This window comes from Vanacampus margaritifer, chromosome 2, assembly GCF_051991255.1.
Source record: "Vanacampus margaritifer isolate UIUO_Vmar chromosome 2, RoL_Vmar_1.0, whole genome shotgun sequence".
Classification (NCBI taxonomy): domain Eukaryota; kingdom Metazoa; phylum Chordata; class Actinopteri; order Syngnathiformes; family Syngnathidae; genus Vanacampus; species Vanacampus margaritifer.
The window spans coordinates 24,935,490-24,955,258 of NC_135433.1; the positions used below are offsets into that span (position 1 = coordinate 24,935,490).

General features: G+C 40.8%; 1 protein-coding gene across 4 annotated transcripts in view; it reads right to left on the bottom strand.

Moving 5' to 3' along the window:
* Positions 1-18,330, bottom strand: part of shisa6a (shisa family member 6a) — a 34,540-nt gene extending 16,210 nt beyond the window's left edge. For 2 of the 4 annotated variants that reach the window (XM_077559648.1, XM_077559645.1), the window contains exons 1-5: positions 18,271-18,330; positions 16,441-17,168; positions 7,554-7,714; positions 5,750-5,839; positions 4,376-4,444 (exon numbers count right to left, since the gene is read on the bottom strand). In XM_077559648.1, coding sequence (XP_077415774.1) covers positions 4,376-4,444; positions 5,750-5,839; positions 7,554-7,714; positions 16,441-16,997 — 877 coding nt within the window. In that variant the 5' untranslated portion in view covers positions 16,998-17,168; positions 18,271-18,330. Of the gene's footprint in view, positions 1-4,375; positions 4,445-5,749; positions 5,843-7,553; positions 7,715-16,440; positions 17,169-18,270 lie in introns of all 4 variants that reach the window. The other 2 variants (XM_077559647.1, XM_077559644.1) reach the window with 1 other exon arrangement.
* Positions 18,331-19,769: the final 1,439 nt, after the last annotated feature.

Genomic DNA, 19,769 nt, shown 5'->3' on the forward strand with positions numbered 1-19,769 from the left:
CCAGTTTGACTTCCATATGACATTTTGTATCATGAGTAGACCCCCATAAAGTCTCAAGAAGCCATGCCTGAAAACGTAAGACACAGGGAGTCCACCATTTTGTCTGGAAGTGGACATTTAGGATCAATTTGTTTGTTCAGACAGATTCCGCCCCTGAAACCAGTTTGACTTTAAAATCTCAAGAAGTCATGCCACTTCGAGGAAACAGGAAGTCTTTGGACTATTTCCAGACACCCTTCAAAGGAAAGCTTGTTCTTACAATTTTGACAGATTGCTATTGAATTTAATGCGTGCATAAGAGACAGACAGATAAATTATGAAAATAATATGGGGATGGCCAATAACAATAGTGCATTCCACAGTCGACGGCGTTCCTCATGTTTTTTCATTGCTCATTAAAAAAACATGATTGAAAAAAAGAAAAAAAAACAGTATGTACCTACAGTATGCAGTCATGTTCCTTCTAGTTCTGCGGAGATGAATGGAGCACGGCGCTGTGTGTATCTCTCTGTGTGTATGTGTGGGATGAAGGGTCACAGGAAGCGAGTGGGCATCGCCTTCCTTCATTCACAGCAAACATGACTAATGACGCCAACCTACTGGTGACTTTAACTTCGGACGCAATCATCAGCATTCTTTGTGTGCACATCCTTTGTGTGTGTGTGTGTGAGGAGTCTGATTGCAGCCATACACCCACCGACAATAGCCCCTTTGTGCGAAATTGGTGCATCAAAGACAGAACAGAAGAGGATGCATTTATTGGCCTTTGCCTTTCACCTCAAAGTCGGCTCTTCAGATAATGATATCGGCTCCGCCGTCTGATGTGACAAATCAAACTTCACACCCCTGTTACGGCATTTCTTTCCGCCTCTCTTATGGCTGCAATTTGGTGGGGGGGGACTTTGATGCACAATTGAATTGTTTTCTTTACTTCCGGCAGGTGTCGTCAATACATTTGTCCAAACTAAACATTTATATTCACTTCCTGTCAGTGTCCCAGTACTTTTCTCCAAAACGGGCATTTTCTTTGCTTCCTCAAGGTGCCCAAATATTTTTGTCAGGAGTCTCAATACTTTCCCAATTGGTGTCCCAATACTATTGTCCAAATGTCACACTTCTTCAAGGTGCCTCAAAACCTTTGTGCAAACTCCATATTTTCACTTGTCCTAATGCTTTTGTCTAAATTCCTCATTTTCGCTTCCTGCCAATGTCCTAATACTTTTGTCACAAAATGTATAGCATAACAATACATAAGTGTGTGTAATTATATACATACAGTAATGTCCGTGTGTTGGTGTCTCTCATCGAGGGTATTGATGTGATGCTAATGCACACGCTAACAGGATTCAAACGTGTCAAACGTGACATTCAGTCATTGCTCACTTTGGATGGCAACGGTGAGCAAACCACGCCGCACTTTGTTCCAGCCTAACATAGATGAGATGAATGCACATACATGTTATGTGGAGGCCTATATGGCGTCGCCGTGGCAACATGTTTACATTATGATTCATGCTAACAGTTTGCACGCGAGTCTACACAAACACACACACAAAAAGAGCCTGGATCTGCTTCTACTGCAACACCACACAAAATGTGATCCACTTCAGCTAATTATGAATCTGATTATGGGATGCCTCCAAATATGATCCTGAGTTCTGATCCTGTGGTGTGGCTTGTCTTAAGGGTCTTTTTCACTCTATGACCTGATCAGAAAATGGTCACCGTCCGACTATCGTAAATGTTAAACCGGTTCAATATTTATGATCAACAGATCCCACAACGACAACTACTACTGCTCCTAGCACCTCTTCCGTGGGAGTTACGTTCCAGAACAAGCCTGCAAAAAGTAAACTCCATCATAAAGACTTGAATACACCCTCAGCGTGTTTTTAATGCATTTATAACATTTAATTTTTTTAAGATCTTGAAATACACTTTTAGAACATTATAAACTCATTTAATCACATATTGAAGAGGGAGCAAGCGCTATGGATAACCCCAAAAAAGACAAAGTCGAAAAAATTGTAACAACTGTAATAACATTTAACAAAAAAAACTTTTTTTTTTACTGTTACCTTCTAGATCCTCAGCAAAATTGCTTCCTACTTGGCCATGCTCAATAAATTAAATTAAAATCAATTAAAAAAATAACCAACAAACACCCAACTTATGTATTTGTGCTTGGTAGAGGTAATAAGGACAAAATAACAAGATGAGTCCAAGAAAAGAATGGCCACCTTTTTTCTTGAGTCGATCACTCACAAACAAACATCAAAAGTGTTGATGATATGATGGTGGTGGTGATGATGCCACATGAAACAAACTGCAGCAAGGTCATCGCAAGTGGATGAGGAAGAGGGCGAGCAAGAAGGAAAAAAGGAGTTTAAGGTGGTGGGTGTTGGGTAGCAATCCCCTCGGGAGCATCTTGAGAAAAAGTCCTTCAGCAGGAAGCACACGGAAGCCGACCATATTTGGCCATGGAGCCATCCCATCAAGTGCAAGAACTGCTATTGTAACATGCACCTGTTGATCTTTGACAGGTCACGGGTGAATCTCCATCCAGTTAAAGAGTCATACATCTTAAGAATGAACTTATCATACATAGTTATTTAAAAAAAAAATCATAGTAGAGTAATCACCTATTTATTAATGTCAGACAGGCTTTAAGCACATTTTGTAATTCATGAATTGATATAGACAATCACTTCAGTGTCGTGGACCTTCAAATTCATCAACTCAAATCCAATTTATGCCAACAGCGAATATATTTGTCAAGAATGCTTTTCAATGAATAGGCGTGGATGAGGCCCAGCTTGTCTGTGAAACTCAAGCTTCTACATCATTGTAATGACAAATAGATGCCAGTAGATGGCAGCGTTGCATCACTTTTGGATTTGAATAAAGCGAGCGTTTAAGTATAAGTGGTGAATCTCGGCTCTCGCATTGATTATGATCGTTTGATGCAGTTCAACACCATGTCAAAAAGCCTCTGATGTTCAACTCGAGCCATTGGGTGAGTCAGCATCACTCACGCTACGTTTCCTAGTTGTACATGTGTACATTTATATTTATTTTGCTATCACAAGACCTTCCTCAGTCTTGTTTTTGTTGTTTTATAGTTTGAGGTGTTTAAGCAAAAAATATTAACATCAAACATGTCAACGGTAAACTTCCTCCTCACAAACTTGGCTAAGAAACTAAGAAAGATGATTCTGATGTCAAGTGAACATGGATTCAAATGTGGGGACGGGCCTGAACAGAACCAGAACCAGAGCGAGAACCTCCAGCGGAACAGCACAACCAACCAGCACAATTGCAGTTACCCCAAACATCAACTTGATTTATTAAACGTGATTTAATTGTTTTCAAATGTCACATGATTTACTCTCACTAAGCAGCAGCTTTGACATTTTCATATATATTTATGTGTGTGTGTGTGTGTGTGTGTGCGTGTGTGTGTGTATGCCCTTTCCAAATGCTAATTTCATTTGTTAGTTCAGACAAAGTAATGGTGCTGTGCCGCTTATTGATGGAAAATAATTGTTATAGTTTATTAGGCAGAACATGTTTTGGGCTATAAGGTCACTTTTTTGTGTGCTAATTTTAAATGTATTTTCCAAACAACTTCATTTGATCAAGACAATTAAATGGACCGGGGGGTGGGTATTATAAAATCCCAACTCTATTATGTTGTGTAAAATATTTGAAGTTAATAATTGGACTTTTAAGTGGGAAGTCAAGTACAAGACCATCCAAGTGGACTCAACCACACAATATGAAAATAAAAACACCCACAGAACAGTAGTACTGAATATTGACTTACTTTCCCCTTTGAAATGAATGGAAATGTCATTAATCTGTTCCGGCCGTCCCCCCCCAATTTTTTTGTTTTTAATCAGAAACACAAAAATACAGTGAAGACATAATAATTAACAAGAATATGAAGACTACAACAGTTTTTGTCACTTTTTCTTTCACTTCAATGGACATTGTGCTGTTCCTTCTGGTGTGTGCACTTTGACCACCCGGGAGCAGTATAATGCTTACATATGGATATACACGGAGACAGCCGTCACTACTCGGTAAGATGCAGAATTAGTTGGTCTTCGCAGAGAATCAAGAATATACGCCCGTGAGGATTGTTATATTATCTGTCACGCTGTCGCGGCTAAAAGGGTTATAACACCACAACCTCAATGCTAACTTGATAAGCTCATCTATGGTGTTTTGTATAGTTTGTGAGCATTAAGCTAAGCGGACTTTCCAGAGGCAAAGCTATTTGAAATACATGCCTAATTCAAACAACCAATTTAATGAACAAGGCGCCCCAGCACCGTGGGGGAACGTTTGAGGGAACAATTCTTGGACGTACCGTACGAGACAGGGAGGTCCAGCTCGTTCTGCCAGGACATCTGCGCCGACTCGTCGATGGAGTGCTGCGCTGTAACAACAAACACGAGATGAAGAAGAAGAAGTGTGGATGAGAAGCTGATGAATCAGACCAGAGAACAATGGCGCCTGCCGTGATGCGTTCACACTAGCCGCTGAGGAAGTGTCACTTTGTCACATGCAAAATGCCACTTCAAGCCACTTTTGCTCTCAGACATCACTCACAAATGCGTAAAATGTTGCATACAATCATATGCATAAAATACACTCAATACATACATACATAACTATTTTACTCCCATGACTTCAATCAGAATCAGAATCAAATTTATGAGATTTGACACATTTTAAAATATAAGCCCGATTGATATGGATGCACCAAAAAGCAATTTTGGTTAGAAGGGGACATTTTGGACAAATTCATTCAGCAGCATTGTCTACATTTAGAAAAGAAAAAACACTGATCGATATGAATTTGGCTGGACATGTCAATCAAAACAGGACGCAAAAACAAAAAAGTCTCAAGTACCCATGAATAATATTGAGCTGGCAGCCAGTCACTTTGGTTTGAAGGGGTAATTTGGGGAAAATTCTATCATTAGCACCCCCTTGAAAAGTTAGAAAAACTAGTACTTCACAGCAGTTTTACTGAATAAAACCTAGTTGAGTGGAGACGTTGACATTTTTTGACAATAATATGTTCTATGCAGCCCCACTGGTCTAAATATGGTATTCTGGTTAATATTTCATTTTTGGAATATGAGTTAAGCATCAAAATCCAGCCATTTTTATCCATCTCAGAGGGCGGCCATTTTGCCACTTGCTGTCAACCGAAGATGACATCAATGTTGCTCAGGTTTCAGCCTTAGGCAACTTCCAATCACAGCTAACCTGTTTTCTGAAGCTGAGCTGTGATTGGTTGTTACCTGAGACCTGAACAACTGTGATGTCATCTTCAGTTGACAGCAAATGGCCGCCCTCTGAGATGAATAAAAATGGCTGGATTTTGCTTCATAACTTATTTTTCACAAAGGTAATATTAATCAGAATGTCATGTTTAGAATAATGAGGTCACATATAACATATTATTGTCAAGAAATGTTTAAGGTTGACTTCCACTTTAACAGGACTTGCCTGAAATCAAACAGGCAGTCAGCCATCTTTGTTTGAAGTAGCCATTTTGGGCAATTTTCAAGGTTTGTGCAGTATTTTGACAAACACCTACTATAAAATTTGCCAAGCTTTTTTTCAATTTTATGTACACCGTTCAATGTGGACAAAGAATGAAAGTTTGAGTATTTTCAGTAAATAATAATAATATATATATATATATATATTTTTTAAAGTAGATTGTTACCTTTGAGGTGTCCTCTTCCGAGTGTGACAAAGCCTGACGAGATGAGCATGTCTGCGCCTCCACTGTGAATGGTTTCCATCCCATAATGCCCTGCTGACACACACATACACACGCATGAAAACACTTGCACACATGAGCTGGTAACCATAGCAACATGATGATGCCATCACTTCATTAGGTACACCTGCACAACAGGAGCGTTCACAGTGCGGAGGAGGCTTCTTACTTTTTGTGCTTTTTAATGAAGGAAATGAGTCACTTTGGACGCCTTCCACCTTTTCGCCATTGAGAAGCCGAGTGACCGGACAATCAAAGACATGCTGTGTGGGGGCGCGCACCAATTACACCCCCAAACATACACTTGACTTCTACCAAGTCAGCACTAATCAATACCACACATACACACGCGCACGCACAGACGCACGTATGTGAGCGTGACTGTGGTTGAGCGAGGCCAGAGAGAAGGTTTTATGCAAATGAGCCAAGGCGTTTTGCTTCAAACATTTAATTCATATTCTGTCTTCTTTCACAAAAGATCAGCTAGGCCAGAAAGGTTAAAGCAGATATATTATGCCAATTTCTTTGCAATTTAAAAATAACTCTCAGGTGTGTCTTTGACATTCCTGGGTCACAAATCCACAAAGGATCAAGAATGGCAGCGTAACTTAATTCATCCTCTTGTCACACTTGGCTCGAAATCGCTCAGTTTTGTGAGTATTTTTGAGTCTGGCTTTCGTTTCCGGCTTTTCGTTGACGACGGGTGTGTGGCGCTAGGGCGTTACGATGCAGCGAGGGCTATTCGGCGTTGTCAACTTAGCCACATTTTTGCTACCATGACAACTTGGGGTGAAGTTAGGGCGTTGTGATGAAGTGAGAGTGAATCAATGTTGCCAACTAGTCAACATTTCCAACCGCTCTAGCGAATATTTCTCAAACAGACAACTAGCAAACAAATGTAGCCACTTTTTCGTGGCGCTATCCGAGACATGCGGTCATTGTGACATGCCGGTCCAGACTGCCCCCGGTGGCCAAAGTGCGAACATCAGAAGAAGCAGCAGAATGCACATTGAAGTGAAGCAAAATGTGTCAAAAAAGATTTGATCTGTTTTGCTATTTTTCTTAGTGAGAAACACATCACAACTTTTTTTTGTTATTTTTTTTAGAGGCTGGAATAGATGAATGGTTATTGGATTAATTACATTGGGGGAAAAATTGAGAATATTTCTGAAATCACAAGTCAGTCAAGTCAGACTTGGTTGTTTAATAAATTTTAAAGTCACAAAATTATCTATTTTTACTAGCATAATTATGAACCTGAATATTCTTTTTTTTGTCATAATGGTAACACAGCTATTAGCATTTTGTTTACTCCAAAAAAAAAACTCCACCAGTGTAGAGATGATGACTTTCTTTGCTGAGTCACCCAAGTGTTGTTTTCACTTACAAAAGCGAAGTCATCGAGCGATGACGTTAGCGCGTTAGCCTTTTAGCTGGCACGTGGTGATCAAAGTGTCACGTTCCAGGGAGGTGACACCGTTGAATCTGGGACGCATTAGTGGGACACTTAGTGAGCGGGCGAGAGCTGATGCCCGGAGCGCTGACGGAAAAAGTAGTTTTAGGTGAAAGAGAAGACCATTCGCACCCCAGTTTCAGGGTTCACTCTAAGCATGATTCAAAGTTGGACTTAAATCTCGTGTATAACTAGTAAGACAACTTTGTCAAACTAGTAGGGCTTCTATATGCTCTTTGGTCTCACTAGTAACATGTGACAGACAAACAACAGACAGACAAACGGCCGAGTTACCGTGGTTGGAGGACATGGCGTGCACGGGCGTGTAGTTGTTCTTGGCGGTCCGAACGGGCGTGTCGTCTTTGGGCGACCCATCCATCATGGCGTCCATGTTGTCGTGCTCGTACTGGGAAATGGGAACTGGGCCCTGCTGCCTCAAGATGTCCGCCAGCGCTCTGAAATCAAACGGCGACGGTTAGCACCTTTGACTGCTGCTAGGAAAATGATCCAGTTTCACCTTTAACTGGTCCTAAAATTCATCTACTGCAAGTAATGTGTCTATGTTTATCTATCTATGCAGTAATGGTTGTCGTTCCTTGCAGAGGATAAAGAATAGATGCCTGTGAGTATTGCTATATTATTTGTCCACATGCACAGTTTTTACTCAAATAACTGTTGCAAATACATGACCTGACCACTGCATGTTTCTCATGTCAAACATGTGCCTTGTCTTAATAAAAACAGTGAAACATTGTGCTAAAGTGTTGACATGAGTGTAAGTCATTACCAGCATGTTTTGTGAAAGTGTGTCAATCAGGACCTAAAGCCAATACGTACTCCACTTTTCCACGAGCGTGTGTGACTTTGGGAGCCTCTGTGAGTATTAATAGCGATTCCCTTCCAGGAGGACATCACTTTAGCTCAGTACGCTATCGCCAACACGGGCAGCCTGATTGGTCGCATCTCACTTGCGTGCAATGTTGAGCGAGGCGAGAGATTGGCAAAAGGTGTTGAGGAGAAAATATAAAAAGCATCAAATATTGTGTGTTGGGATCATCTGATGGTCCAAATGTAAATCTACATGTCAGTCAGTTGATACATGTGAAATGCAATGGGCAAACAAGTGAGCCATGAGGAACACCACAAGTCTGCTTTGATGTTCCTTGAACGCCAAATACAAAAACTGTTCATGTGTGTGCTAACTCACTATTAACTTATTCATTGCCATGGACGGCTGTAGCTTCTTTGCATACATTCCTGAAAGGTTTTATATGAATAGCTGTTCTTTTGACTGATAAAGTGCCGTGAGTAGCTCGCTATTTAGCATTAGCGAGTCAGACAGGAGTAGATCATGACGATTCTTTGCACATTTATAAATTGAAGCAGAAATCATTGTCATTCAAATCATTTTCAATCAAAAATCGTTCTGAATCAAAAATCGATTCTGAATTGAATCATGAGACAGTCAAAGATTCTAGACATAATGGATAGTGACTGACGCCGGTATTTTTTTTGTTTTTGTGACTCCTCGAACTTTAAAACAACAAAAAAAAAAGACTGAGAATACTTTTGATGGCAAAATGATCAATTCTTTACAGATCTACAACTATAAAACACGCTGACTCATCAAATCTCTTGAGTTGATCAGTAGCTTTTCGACATGTCATTGCCATTCACATCATCTTTCCTCAAAATCGCAACACACTTTCTATGACCTACCACAACATACACTCTCTTAATCTATACTGTACATAAACGTCTACTGCGCGTATACATACTGTACACTGTGCCTAAATCTGTTGGACTGCCAACATGTTGGCATCTCTCGCACTCGGAATCGAGAAAGGTTCACCCCCTATCTTTATCTTCTACTCAAACATTGTGCTGACCTCAAAGTCGAAGTGATGTAACGCCGCCATCTAGTGACATTTGTTGGCCATTACAGAGGTTCACAAAGCTGAATTTTACAGACAAGCTGGGTGAGACCCTCTTCCGTGCCTACCCGTTGAAAAACGCACTTGACCAAAACATAGGTCGGCGCTGGGAAATGCTTGCATCTCAGTTGAGGAAAGTAAAAGGCCCCGAAGCTATTTTTACGCAGTGCATTATGGGATATATTGCTTATACTGTACTGACCATTGGGTGTTCACTACATTATGAGATGCAATGTGGGATACATTGAGTGCACTAGACAGTGGATAGGGAAGGATTCCTAACAGCCAATTTCTTTTTGTATTGAATGTCAATAGATGGTGTACCTAATCAAGTGGCCGATAGACATGTGATCACATCTTGTTCTTCTCCTGCTTCTATTTCGGCCAAATTGGGCCCGTCTGGCCCGTGACGTGAGTGCAACATGAGAAGGCACATGCGCGCGCGCACACACACACGCACACGCAGCATGCACTCAGCCAGGCAGGCAATGCATCTCTCTCTCTCTATGCTGGATACAAAAAGCTGATCAATAATGAGAGAATTCAGCGGTTTAGTCGTGCGTTGAAGGTCACACAAAGCAAAAGGTCTGCCAGCGCCTCAACATTCTGCTCAGCTGCTCGCTCTCTCACTCACACAATCATCCAGTGAGAGGACGGAACACAATTAAAGAAATTTGACTCATTTGCTTTGGTAGCAGCTGCTAGCAGCAAAGTCGACTTTTTGGATATGAATTTGCATCTGAGAGTGAAGCGATGAGAATTCTTTCTTGATGCACAGTATTTATTTACAACATGGATCAAATGTGATTTCTTCATTTTATTTTTTTATGAATTTGCAAAAATTGCAAAAACAGCTTCTTTTCTTTTTCATATATGACTTCATATAGCGCTGTGTACAGGATTTCTGCTATGAAATTCTACACACAACACCAGATAATCACAAAGGTGATTTTTTTTTTTTGCATTAACTAAAAACAAACAAACAAACAAAAAACACACACCCAAAAAAACAAATGAATATAGATTAAATTAATTTCACTTTACAAATTCTGCCCACAACACTCCACAGTGAGCAAGTAAATCTTTTTTCAACTGAATTTTGTTAATTCCTTGAAAAACTATAATAACTCACATTAAACCCATTTTGTGAATAAGGATGTTGCCACTAACACTGTGAAAATTGAACCAAAAAAGTATTCACAGCTGTTTCTTGTTTGCTTTGAATAAATATGGATACGAAATAGGGGTGTTGGAAAAAATCCATTCGGCAATATATCCCGATATTGCAGAGCGCAATTCTCGATCGATTCGACATGATCGGATCGGATCGATTTTTAAACATACATTTTTTATGGGAATATTCAACAAAATGTCTTAGGGTTAGGATTCACACATTAAGCATGGAAGAATGCTATGTTAATGGAACATTAAGCCTTAATATTTGATTTTAGTACTGTTCAAACATGAAACAGACTGCTACCTGTTTGTAAAATGCAGTTGCTCAGTTATAAGCCTGAATTTTCTGATAAATAAATACATTTTCATACAAATCTTAGAGTGTACATGTACAAGTTTACTGATTAGTATTTTCTAAATTTGAGTTTGAAAAAAATCGCAATAATCAATTTATAGATTCGTATCGGGATTAATCGGTATTGAATCGAATTGTGACCTGTGAATCGCGATACGAATCGAATCGCCAGGTACTAGGCAATTCACACCCCTAATATGAAATCTACAAATCTAAAAAAAATAAAATAAAATAAAAAAACTTGTCACGATGAGGTGTAAAATTTTGAGAAAAAACTAAATTAATTTACAGCATCTTGAAATAAGGTTAAAATGTGTGAAAAAGTGAAGCATTGAATATTTTCTGGAGGCATTGTAACGTCATATGGACAAAAGTATTGAGACACACAGTTACCAATCAATCAAGCAATCAGAGTTTGGACAATTGAATCAAAGGACAATTTCCTCAAGGTCTTTCAGGTGGAGTGAAATGTGTTGTAGGGACTTTCAAAATGTACACGTGGTGTAAGTTGTGTGTAAGTGTGAGTGTGTGTGTGCCTTTAACGTTTGGTCACAGCAAGTGACTCAGATGAACTTGTGTTAGCGAGTCATTTTGCAGGGATGCATCATGGGAGGGATATCAGGTGTCATGTATTTGCTGCTCAAATTGGTGGCCGGGCATGAGTCAGCAATGACTAAGACATGTTGTTGTTTTTTATTTACAAAATACGACTAAAATGTTTTAACAACAACAACAACAACAACAAAAAAAACATACCCAAGTTGTTTTCTTGTCCAAAACAATGAAACAAAGTATGTATTTTCACGACCATAAGGCGCACCATAAGGTGTAAATGCACCGGATTTCCGACTTCCGGGTTTTCCGTTTCCGGCCACGGCTATCTCATTGTCAGAGTCAGTCTCGTCGTGTCCTCAGAAATGATGCCGGCTTTTGCGTTCGCCCAAGCATTCACGATCCATTGACAAATTGTGGCATAACTTGCACGGTGCTGCCTCCCACTCTTGGTAAAGCTGTGTTCGCCAGACTCATGGAATGATAGCAAGCTCTGCATTCATTTGCCGAACTTTATTTTTCACAGCAGCTGAGAGATGTGCGCATTTGAGTCACCGAGATAAGGAAGGAAAGGTGATGCGTGGGGCAAAACCAATCTGGTGTCTTTAGTATGTGGCGTGATCAGCTTAGCCACACTGTGTAGATTTGCACAACTTCAAAGTGACTTTTGCGATGTCTGTTGCTGTAAGTGCCCGCTCTTCAATAAAGCATTTAAAAAAGAAAGGGGGAAAAAAAGGAAACAATACACTACTGTATGTAGTAGTTAAGCCCGGAAACCCCTTTGCATTTGGTATGTTCCATCTCCCTCACTCCCTGAGCGAGCAGACCGCTCTGTTTTGGAGAGAGCTGTCACTCGAACAATTAACTTGTAAGTGGCTCGTTAAGCTCTGAAACAAGCAAAAAAGCATATGCTCACTGAAAATGCATGCTTTAGTGCCATGGCGTAAGTTTGAACACAACAAATCACGATTGGCAGAGCGAACACGTGGGGCAGGGGGAGAGGGAGAAGGCCTGGAGAAGTTAACTCTTAAGTTCACTCTTCCGGGTTCAGGTGGCGGAGTGGTGCCGTCACTTGACTACCATGCAATTTGGCGTGGGTTCGCTTCCCCCGAATTCATGTAAGTCAGGTAAGCCTTTCTTGTATATACGCAATGTGTGCGGGAAGTCCTCTCACACAGTCAGTCAAACTTTGGACCTTGATTCACACGCAAAGGCGCACCTCTGTGGTGGCCCTGATGTGCAAAACACAAAAACGTGAACACATCTGCAAACCAAAATACAAAAACACAAATGAAACACAACAGCACACAAAAAGTAATCAAATCAAAAACAAAAAACTAAACACAAAAAAATGGCAAATGCAAATAAAAACAACCAAACGGTAAACACAAATCTAAAAACACAAAATATAAATCAAACAAAAATATCAAAAAATACACCACAAACACAAATGATGAAACACAACATTTTGCTAACGTTTAGGGGAGGGGAGGGGAGGGGAGATCCGAGCAATGTGATTGGACGAAAGTACCTCCCTTCTAACAGCACAGTTAAGCACAGTTTACATGTGCTTAAAATATATAGAAATAATAGATATTACAGTTTTATAGTATAGCATTTAATTTAGTGAGATAGTTGGAGAAAACAAACATCATTTGGCACAAATGAACTAGAAATCCTCAGCTAGAATGGCATATGTTGGGTGGATGGAAGCGCGGTGGTTCAGTGTAGTGGAAAGGCATACGGCACTACGACCAATGTTCATTTTGCGAGTGGATTCGAGCCTCGTTTTTGGAAAAATCTTTTCTGGCACTTAATATGATTTATTTTATTTTAATGTAATATTTGTTCCAAAAAATAATTTGTAAAACTAAGAGTTGTTTTAAAATTTGTAGGCAAGGTAAATAAAAAGAGAACATTTGGTTGCTAAAAGCGAGGCTCGAACCCACTCGCAAAATGAACATTGCTCGGGAAGCTGCGTGGTTTAATACTACACTGGACTTCTGCTGTCCAGCCACCCTATAAAAGATATACCATCTTATGATTTCTAATACACCTGCCATGTCTCTTCTCTCCAACTATCTCACTAAATGAAACGGCTAACGCTACTATCGAACTGTAATACTGTATCTATTATTTCAAAATATTTTAAGCACATGTAAAACTGTGCTTAACTGTGCTGTTAGTAGGCGATACTTTCGTCCAATCACATTCCTCGGATCCCCCCTGCCCTTCCCCCACGTAAACACCACTTCCGAAATGTTGTTGTGTTTCGTCATTTGTTAATGTGTTTTGGGGTTTTGTGTTTGCGTTCTTACCTTTTTGTGCTCGTGTTTTTTTTAATTTGTGTTTGCGATTACTTTTTGTTTTTTTGTTTCATATTTTGTGTTTGTGTTTTTTTATTTGTTTGCGATTACGTCTTGTTGTTTTGTATTCTGTGTTTGTGTTTTTTTGATTTGCGTTTGCGATTACATGTTAGTTTTTGTTTTTGTTTCTTGTGTATGTGTTTTTTTTTTATTTGTGTTTGCGATTACGTTTTTGTGTTAGCGATTTAAAAAATAAATTTTGTAGTCGTGTTCACTTTTTTGTTTTTGTGTTTTTTATTTAGTTTACGTTTTTTGGTTTGTAGTCGTGTTCACTTTTTTGTTTTTGCATTTTGCACTTCAGGGCCACCGTACACCTCACGATTTAAAAAATTTAAGACTTTAAAGTGCGCCTTATAGTCGTGAAAATACGGTATAACTAAGTCAGTCATTATACTTTTTTCAACTTGAAGCCACCAACAGGTTGCTGGTGGAACAGCAGGCGGCCAACAAAATTAAAGTTGGTCTCTGTAATTGTGCCATTTCCTTCTAAACTAGATCTCTCCAATAATATACGATTCAACATGTACTGTATCTCGATATGTTGCAAAGTGAAAAAAATCGATTTGATGTACTCGCATCTTTGACATCAAAAAGTGATTTTCCGATGCAAGCCGGTTTGTTACACCCCTAATCTTATCTTAACCTTATTTTAAAATGATTTTTTTTCGCACTACAACAATTAAATTAAGAAGACTAAATCATGTTCTGTAGCACAAAACACCACATTTCCTTTTCCTCCCCAACAACAATGAAACTAAGCATGACTATGTTGTCTTCTTTGTTAGAACAATCATGTAAAAACATTACAAAGTCATTTTCTGCAGGACGAAACATAACAAAGTCATTTGATTCCCTGACAATAAAGAAACAAAAGCAAGTCATCTTCATTGATACGAACTAACTTCATGGAAACAATGAAACCAAACACGAGTAAGCAGTTTTCTTTAGCATGTTTTCTTCACAGCAACAATCAACCAAAATGTGACTTAAATGACGTTGTTTTCCAACCACAACAAAACAAAGCAAAGTCGTCTTTGGTGTTCTTCTTTGGCAAAAAAAAAAAGAAGGAAAAAAAAGACATTGACGACAAATAGTGTGTGCGTGTTGTGTTGTTCAAAGTGTGTGTGTGCCATCCCGGGGCGACGTGGTCATTGCGTCTTGTATGTTTTTATGTTTGCGCTCGGGAAGAAAATGAGGCATCCTGAGGACTCAACATGCTGCCATTATGCAAACATCAGCAGCAGCAAGACTATCGGTGACATTTTGCGTTCACCATGCCTCTGGACATGCGCGCACGCACACACATGCACAAAGGGTGTGAGCGCAAGAGACGTAGGCCTCATCATCGCATTTTTGCATCCTCATTTTCATCACGTTTTATGTCATCAAAGTGTGTGGATGATTGGGAATATATGCTGAAACTGATCTGGATGTTGTCATGAGACTGTTTAATCGTATGTTGTCAATTTCCATATTCCGTCTCTAAATTCGATCGACTTTATAATTATTATATTATATTATATTAATTTCATCAGACGTTTTGTTATTTGATTGTAGTTTTTCCTTTCTCAAGATGTTGCTGAGGAAATTAGTCGCTAAACTTGATCAATTGTGGGTATGGTCACATGATGTCACACTTTATGACAATTAATTAGGGCTGGGTTTAAAAAAAATCTTAGAATCAATATCGAATCGATTTTCCGTTTCAAGCCCGATTTGGATTCATAAAACCATGAATCGATTATTTTATATATCACTTTTTTCGATAATTTCTTAAAAAAAAAAATAAAGGCCAATTTTTTTATTTTATTTAACAGTTTTCTTGAAATTTACTATTCAAATGAATGTAAAATATTTTTTTTACATTTACGAAAGACCTGACTTAATGCACTGTAAAACAATTGAGAATATTTTTAATTCATATTTAAAATTATTTAATTAGATATTATATATTTTTTAATTAAATATTTAAATATTTTCATCTTATCCTTGCTGATATCAATGTTTGTGTACCACTTAAGTGATTATAACATCTTACTTACATAAAAAAAATGAAATCAGTTTTCACAAAACCAGTTACTGCCTCCGCAAAATTTATTTAGAGTTTAATATTTTTAGCATGTACGAAAAAAATCTAGATCGAATCAAACTGAACTCATGTAAATCGATACCCAGCCCTACAATTAACTAATTTGCTCTCAAAAAACGTATAAATACGTTCTATTTTAAAAAATGTTCTCCCAAAGACATATTTATACGTTTTTTATGTTTTTTTTATGCTAGCGCATACAGATGGCTTTGATGCAGCCTCTAAACTGAAGAGAATGGTTGAAACAATTGTAGTTATTACAAAAACGGCCAACGGGTGGCAGCAGAGTATAAGAGTTCAACCAGGGCCATGTTGCAAAAAGCTCTTTTCCCCACTGTTTTAAACAGATTTGTGAATAATGATGAAACTTAGCTATGTTCTAATGCTAATTGCTGCAAAACGGAAACAGATACAAATATACTTTATTTTCCTGATGAAAGAAGAGACTAATCTTTCTTTTGGCAGGTTCCATGTTTTTATAGCAATAAAACACAATATTCTGTGGGCCTTGCAAAATCAGTCGAAATCCAGTAAAACACTTCAGTAAAAATGGCTGGGAGTGAATGAGTAAATATGGTCTCATTTTTATAATTTGCTCTTCATTTTAACTTTAACTTTTGCTAAAACCGATTTCAAGTGTTTCATGTTTCAGTGGAAAAATCTCGTGAGTTATTTACGTGAGCGTCCCGGCGCATGCGCGCTGGCTCACCTGTGCACGTTCATCTCCTGGGGGGTCTTGGTGGCCTTGTCGTAGGCCACCTTGGCGGAGATCCCGACGGCGACCACCAGCGCCACCACGCCGCAACTGATGTACACGGTGGTGTTGGTGCGGTCCAGCTCGGGGTCGTAGGTGTCCCCGGTGGGCGCGGGCGAGGGCGGCTGTGTCTTGATCCAGTCGGGCGTGTTGTAGTTGGTGCAGACCGTCTGCTCCAGGCGCTTTCCCCGGTCGGCGCAGCAGAAGCGCAGGAAGCAGCTCCCGCAGCAGAAGCGGTGGTCCGTGTTGTTGCAGCCGAATTCTTTGTCTAACTGCCCGCTTACGTCGTAGTAGCCCAGGCACGTGTCGTGTTGGAGGGCGGGGGCTCGCAGCTGCGTGACTGCACCCGACGCCGGTACGGCCGTGCTCCCGCTCGCCCACTTGGGCTTGGCGGAGGTCCTGGCTCCCGGGGGGCCCGCGCCGCCTTTGGGGAGCCGCTTGCTGGCGGGGGCGCAGCGCACGTCCGGGCCGAGCAGGAGCAGGAGCGGCAGAAACGGCAAGAGGGGCTTCATGCTGCCCCTCCCTGCAACTTCCCCGGAATAGACTCACACCCGGGAGATCCTCACGGACGTCTTGACTGCGGGTCCGAGCACGCGCGCCGCGCCGGAACCTCCGGACGTGCACCGCCGCATCCTCTGACACGTACGTGCACTAGGGATCAGGTTCCTGGCTCTGAGAAAGTCCTTCACATGAGAACACAAACACTTGAATCAATGATCACTTCAACATTAAACACCACACCCTAGTCATTTAACTAGCACACCCTTATTCTACTAGTGAGCAGAAATGTCACATAGTCGTGAAAAAAAAATCACTAGTGGGACAGTTGTTCTACTAGTGTGCAGAAAAGTCCAACAGTAGCGGCAAAAAAGATCACAGGTAAGTGATACTACTATATACTGCACAGAAGGAAAGTGGTGGGGGAAAAAACTTTTCTAGTAGTGAGACAGTGGTTCTACTAGTGCAGTGAAATGTCATACAATACAGGAGAAAATGTTACGAGTAAGAAGACAGTCGTCCTTCTACTATAAAATACGGTGTTGGAAGGCAGCAGTGTAAAAACACACAAAACAACACTAGTATAACAGTTGTTCTACTAGTGCACCCTGATCATTGAACTAGTGTGCCGAAATGATATAAATCGGGGTTATCCTGTACAATTTGAAATAATATACAATAGTGGTCAAAATGTCACCAGTAGAAAGACCTGCTGTAGTTGTTTACTAGTGCGCTCTCGTGTTCTACTAAAATGCAGAAATGGCGGGCAGAAGTGGAAGGCAGTAGTGTCAAAAGTGGCATTCTACTAGTGTGCAAATATGTCGTACTAGTAGGAAAAGCGTCACTAGTAAGATGATATAGTTGTTCTGCTGCCTTCGTCGTTCTGTGTAGCAATGTTGTACAGCAAGAGTTGTACTATTAGCGGAAAGCAGTAGTGGACAAAACATTACGAGCAAGACAATGTAGTTATTCTACTAGTGCACACCCTAGTTTTTCTACCAGTGGTGCAAAAATGCCATAGAGTAGGGGTAGTCGTGGAAGGCAGTAGCCGGGCCCCCAAATGCTACTCGTAAGATATAGTGGTTCTACTCGTGCGCAAAAATGACATACAATAGTAGAGAAAGGCTGGAGTGGAAAAAAAAACATCACAATAGTAAGACAGTCGTTCGACTAGTGCGCTGAATTGCCTTTCTCGTGCAAACAAGTTGATGGTGATAAATTATGACGTCACTTTGCCCTCCTTAAAAGAATCCGAAAAGAAGATGATGAAGAAGAAGAAGAACTTACCAGCGGCTTGACTGCTCTGATGATCAAACTGAATGAGGAGTGAAGGAGAGACGAGACCCGTAACTCCCTCCCTCCCTCCCTCCTTCTCTCTCTCCCTCCTTCCCTCCCTCCCTCCCTCCCTCTCTCTCTCCCTCCCTCTCTCTCTCCCTCCTTCCCTCCTTCCCTCCTTCCCTCCCTCTCTCTCTCTCTCTCCCCAACGTCATCATTCAGGTGGTGCCTCTTCCCTCTCTCCTCCCTTGGCCGTGTGCCGAGCGCTCCTCTCGCTCTCGCACCTCCGGGCTGGGCGCAGAGAAGACAAATGGCGATGCTGCTGGCGCCCAATCCTGTTTACACGCACGCGCACGTCGTGCACGCACGCGGGACAGAGAAGAACATACAGATGTTAGCGACGTCCCCTTACTGCGCCGTCACCTTATCGTGGTGTTCGTTTATTGGAGTTCTGTGCTTGTCATGGATTGTCCAGAATGAACACGATGTCCAAAAATACGTCTGTTTATACGTGCACTTGGTCCCCAGGGCACCCAAGGCTGCAGTTCAATGACCGACTTTGTGGTCGGCTCATCTTGGACAAAATGAACACTGGGACGGAGAGAGCGGTAGAGCTGTCAACTAACTAATCAACACCCGGTGGTGTGTTGAGTAAGCCCCTGATGCAGAACACAGTTCGAGGAATGCCGCCACGTCAGGTGTAGCTAAATGTTTGACTCCGCCCACACGGATTTTCAACCTCGAAGCACCTTCTTCTTTCTTTCTTTGTTGTTGCACTTAAATCTAACCCTAATCCTAACCCTTCCACATATTGCTTGAACACTTTGTTGAACAACGAAAACTAAAAACTGACCGAAACCAAAATACTAACCTCAACTGTTCAGGGATGCGCTATCTGCTGGGGACATGTAGTACTGCACTTCGGCCTCTTCCTCAAACCGTTTAGTTAGCTCCGCCCCGGCTGACTGAGGGTTGAGTGTTTGTAATTTTCGATGCTCCATGTGTTTAAGAAAATAACTTCATCATCAGTAAATCTGACAACTTTGTTGAAAAAAAAAGTTTAAACTATTTTGAAAAATCTGTGTGGGCGGAGTCAAACGTAGCGGCACGCCTCGAACTACACTCTGCATCCAGGGCTACTTGGGTGTGTTTGCTCCGATGGTGGGGGAAGATGCCGATCTGACCTGGCAAACACAACATATTGTGAGGGTCTGCGGGAAACATCTAGCAGAACCCAAGAAAGAGTCTGAAGTCCTACTTCCAGCAGAACTCCATTCAAGGAGAGCGAGGAGACATTGAGTCCAAGTGGACCATGTTCCGCACATCCGTTGTGGAGGTACCTGTCATGGCGGCAAGCATTAAGGGATTCCATTAAATTGAAGGAGTAGTCTTATCTGGCATTTTTTGGTCTGTGGAACTCCAGAAACTAGCGCAGCCATTAGGGGAGTGCCAAAAAATTGATTGTCATAAGAATTCAGAATCTATTTTAAATGTCCCAAAATCAATTTTAT